Raw genomic sequence first — 5310 nt, 5'->3', positions numbered from 1 at the left:
ATATATAATTATATATATTAATATTAAGCCATTAAACATGTTCAACATATTAAACACATTAACGATTACAAGATTTTTACTACAATCATAACACATAAATATCAAAACAAATCAATAAAGTTATCAAAATTATATCCAATGAAACTTCACCAAAAATACTATAAAATACTATAATATTAAATCTATTTACTAAACGTCTTATCAGTTAACACACACGTTCATATAATATGGAATTGAACATTCCAACAAACTTCCATTCGAAAGCTGAAATAAGTTCCAGTCCTCTGTCGGTTCCCACTGACGCGTTTCGCCTGGGAACCACCCAGGCTCATCAGAGTGGATATGGGACAATTAAAATTCAAACATAATGTCATATGTCACTATATTGTCCGTCTAAGAGAAAGTATGTATGTTTCTTATCACTACCAACCACCACGTGATACAATATCTACATATCTATTTACATAATTTACATAACTCATGAATTTACATAATTTACATAACTAATGAATTAACATAATTTGCAAGTAAATAGTTACAACCAAACTCAATAACCCGTATACATTCTTACCAAACAACTATCCTGCCACACAACCATCACCACATCTCAAACTAAAATATGAAATCACCATTATAACATTATAATTTATCATAACCAATAAAACATAAAACAGAACCTATAATAGATATGTTTACATGAGATATACATGATCATATTCAAATGAATATGGACACATTCATATAGCAAAATATTATATCAAATTATACTAATTATCTAAACCTAAAAACAATTTCATTAGCTTACCTAAAAAATAATCACTTCAAACTTGTATATTGGACAACGTGGATGTGGTTTTTATGATGGGAGATGAGCAAGATTGCCCCTATTAAAAAAAATAAAATTAATTTTATTAATTTTAATAATTTTATTAATTTACCTGAAAATTTTCTGCATAACAGTTCAGGATCCAATTTGATGTCTCCATAGTTATGGTCGCATCGGTAAACGTCGTGGACAATTCGAGATTTAAGAGACTTTGCACTAAAGACGGTAAAGAGTAATTCCCTAACTCTTTCTTTTGTCCCATTAATATCTTCTGGAGTGAATTCATATAACCCATCAATATATGTATGACTCTTTTCGCTTCGTATTCTTTCGCTTTCAATGCCAAAGGAATCATCATTTCGAACAATGAAGTAGATTTTGGTATACAATGAAGTAGATAGTCCGGTGTCCACATCGCCAAAATCATCGAGAGAATCGAGATATGACTGCAATTCGTCGATAAGGTTTGCGCTTTCTGAATTTCTTCTTCCACATTCACTTTCGTTTTCTTCAATGATTTTTCGTCTTTTTCCTCCCGTTTCCTCTTCTTCGTCTCCTTGGCTATAGTTACTTTCACTGCCTTAGTATTCGGAAGAATTTCTGAATCCAGAAAAGGTTGTCCACACGTAATCTCTTCCTCGTTCTCGCTTTGATTTGGGCTGCCATCGTCCAATATCATCGGTTCCCTCATTTTCTTCGACATAATTTATTATATGAACTGGTGAGTAAGTATAACTACAAACTGATGTATTATCGTCTTCAGACTCAAACGACATTTAATAAATAAATTCATTTTTACCACTTTATATTCGAAAACTTTAATACATTTCTTATCATAAATAATTTATTTTAATTAATAAATCAATAAAGTAAACACTTAAAATAAGTCAAATACTAAAAGTAAACACTTAAAATAAGTCAAATACTAAATTTGCGTTGGTAAATATAATAACACATATTGACGACGACGACGACAGTTTTGATTGGCTGCTGCAATTTGTTTGCAATATTTGCAATATGCCTAACTACAAATTAATTATTTTTTTTTTTTTTTTATTTTTAATTTCAATAATATGAAGTTTACTTTTATAATATAACTTCATTAATCTTAATTTTATATTGTAAAAAATTCAAATTCGCACTGACGGTAAATCTAATTTTTTGCTATGCAAAATTGTATGCTTTACCATACATGTGCTCACTTCACTCGTGTTTTTTCTACTCCCAGTTCTTTCTTCAAAACAAAAGTAACTGGGCATAGTTAAATACCCTACATACTTGATGAGACTGGCATCTCAACTTCGTTAGGTGTTAACTTACATCAGAAGCACTCCCTGCGCTGATGCTTGCAATTCCTTCCCTAACCAGCCATAACTTGACTATCTCCGGAAAATGCTGCCATTATACAACTCCGTCTTTTTTATTATTATTAACACCCGCACTTTAAAATATTGCAAACAACCAAATTAAACTACACTAAAAACACTGCGTTCCGTCACCATCGAAAAAACACGCAAAATAGTATAAAGAAAAATAGTATAAAGAAAAAACAATTATCTGTTATTAAAACAGCACCATCATCACCGCGTACGGCCGTATAATTCTTTCTGAAATTCTTATTTGAAAATATAAACACCACCTTCCCCTTCTCATTTCGCTACTCCTACATTGAAACTTGCGCCAAATAATATTGACGCTTTCTATACCATAAAATATATAAAGTGTATACAGCGCATTAACCCTTCCACCGTTCTCAATGAACGATAAAAATGGTCAAGCACCATATTTTAGAATCCAAACCTAAAGCCACACATATTATGGCCTGAGCTTTGTTTCCTGCTCAACCCTAACACCAACAATCTATGGTATTAGTGTCAAACCTTAGGAGTTCTACCAAATGGGAAACACCCGCGAGTGACTCTAAGGTCAATTACCCTAGTCCCTAAACCTTTAGAAATAGTGATGGTAAATAAACATGAACTAAACATACCCTAAACACATATATATATGTGGTCCCGAGTTTGGCACAAAATAACTTTGTTCACAAGATAATTTAATTTCGTATATTTATTATTTACAAAAAAAAAGTCTTATTTACGAAAGTCTTATTTATAAAAGTCTTATTTATAAAAGTCTTATTTATAAAAGTCTTATTTATAAAAGTTATTTATAAAAGTTAATTATTGAAATGTTTACAATTAAATGTTCAAAACTGTTTTTAATTACAACAATTTACTAGTTCGACTCTTAGGAACAACGCACACTCTGCATCACCACTCGCACAATTGCCTCGCACAACTTCTCCGCACAACTACTCAGTACAACTGCTTAACTTCAACTGACTCGCTTCGGCACTCTTTGCGTCGTGTTAATACGACGCAGAGTTGCCAACCCTACATATATAATATAAACATATATTAAAATGTAAAAATACATTAAATATATTAAAAATTGCTAAAAAATTATTATTAAATCTACTTAAAATTATTAAAAACATTAATAATATTAAAAATTATTAAAATATTACTATTATAAAATACTATTTATTAAAAGTCTTATCAGTCCACACAAACGTCCGTACAATATGGATTCAAAATCTACAAACTCTCTTTCGGAAGCTAAAAAGTCTCAGTCCTCTGTCAGTTTCCACTGACGCGTTTCGTCTGGGAACTACCCAGACTCATCAGAGTGGATTTAAAATTCTTATAAAACATTACAATATATAATGAGTTTTGATTTCTGTTCGAACCTTACACCAAATTACTTTGGTATAAATGTCCAACCTTAGGTGTTTATTTACCTAATGGCAAATGCACCCGTCAGTGAATACCACGTTCACCGTTATAACTACCCTATGTCAAGAAAAGGGAACTATTGATGGAAATACTTATAATAAAAATAACAATAAAACCCCTATTATATAACCATATTCCTAAACCTATAAACAGTTAGTATCTCCGCATCCATCTTTCAAATCTTAATCAACAAAAACATTCCTATAATTTAAAACCAATACATTAAAAACGCAAAAAATTAAATAATTATTAAAATCAAATTACATAATAAAACCATGAAAATTAAAATTTAAATTAAATCAACAAAAACTCTTACTTAAAAAAATTATTATTATTTCGTTTAAACACCTTCTAAACCTACATCAACGAATCCTCACTACATTCAAAAATTGTATGTATGAAAATCAAAATTCATATATAATTAAATAAAAATAAAAAATAAAAAATAATTAAGATAAAATATAAAATATTGAAAAATATTAAAAAGTATTAAAAAATATTAAAAAATATTAAAAAATATTAAAAAATATTAAAAAATATTAAAAAATATATTAAAAAAAATATTAAAAATATTAAAAAATATTAAAAATCTATGTATGCGTACAAATCTAATACAGTCAATCAATCGTCAGTCATTATCACAGAATTTCCTATATATTGGTATAAACCAACAAAGTTACTAAAGTCAATGGTTTCCATTGACGCGTTTCGTCCGGTAACCAACCGGACTCATCAGAATGGAATAAAATTTATATTATTATGTACGTCTTGTAATATGTATAGTAGTCAAAAAATATATATATATGTAATATATATATGTTAAGTCACATACATAAAATATGTATGCCTATACACTTCAATTGCTTATTTTCAACTTTTAAAATATTTAATAATAAATTATTTAATTCCATTATTTAAGAGTATATTTTATTTATAACATTTCTTAAGTGCAGTTTTTCCATTTATTTAGTAAATAATGAATATAATTTAATTTTAATTGAAAACTTTAAAATATTTTAAATAATTTTCCAGCTCCGATGTCTGTTTCAACTTAATTAAGTCACATACATAAAATATGTATGCCTATACACTTCAATTGCTTATTTTCAACTGCCCCTGCTACCACGAGGTTCTGCAAGATCTCCCTCAACTGCACACGTTGTTCGAAAAAAGCTCGTCAGAATCGACCGGTTTATCTCCTGCGCCTCTCTTACATGCGCGCTCACCATTTTCTGTTACAATACTTGTTTAGTAAATAAGCAAACATTTTCTTTCATTAATAAATTTTTACAAAAAATTGATCTGCTTAAAGTAGTAAAAATAAGCAACAATTTGCTTTGCCTAGTGAAGACGTCATATAAACAATTATTACAAATGAATGTTGTGATCTTACTTTCTTTAACAGAATTGTATTAATTTCTGTTAAAATCATAATAACAAAATATACGGTGTGTAGAAAATGTGGATTGTGTTCATTGGACACCTAATGTTGGTATGCTTCAACGAAAGCTCTGAAATGTATAAGAGCGAACTGCGACATCTTATAGAATTAATTATTTTTGCCCTATGAAAATTTCAGTATATATATAAAAACAAAAACAACAACACATACACATTGCACACAATAACATGCGTACATCACAAAACTTAAAAGACAACTGAAGTCATCAAACATTCAATCAAACAGTA

General features: G+C 29.0%; 1 protein-coding gene across 1 annotated transcript; it reads right to left on the bottom strand.

Moving 5' to 3' along the window:
* Positions 1 to 800: 800 nt before the first annotated feature.
* On the bottom strand, positions 801 to 1591 carry LOC119664353. The gene is made up of 2 exons (XM_038073866.1): positions 939 to 1591; positions 801 to 884 (listed from the first exon to the last, which is right to left on the bottom strand). Exons 1-2 carry the CDS (start codon positions 1527 to 1529, stop codon positions 822 to 824), a joined length of 654 nt encoding a protein of 217 aa, XP_037929794.1. The 5' UTR covers positions 1530 to 1591; the 3' UTR covers positions 801 to 821.
* Positions 1592 to 5310: the final 3719 nt, after the last annotated feature.

This window comes from Teleopsis dalmanni, unplaced genomic scaffold (assembly GCF_002237135.1).
Source record: "Teleopsis dalmanni isolate 2A unplaced genomic scaffold, ASM223713v2 unscaffolded_contig_1813, whole genome shotgun sequence".
NCBI lineage: Eukaryota > Metazoa > Arthropoda > Insecta > Diptera > Diopsidae > Teleopsis > Teleopsis dalmanni.
The sequence above is the reverse complement of the archived record's forward strand: the minus strand, read 5'-3'. Positions and strand labels throughout refer to the sequence as shown.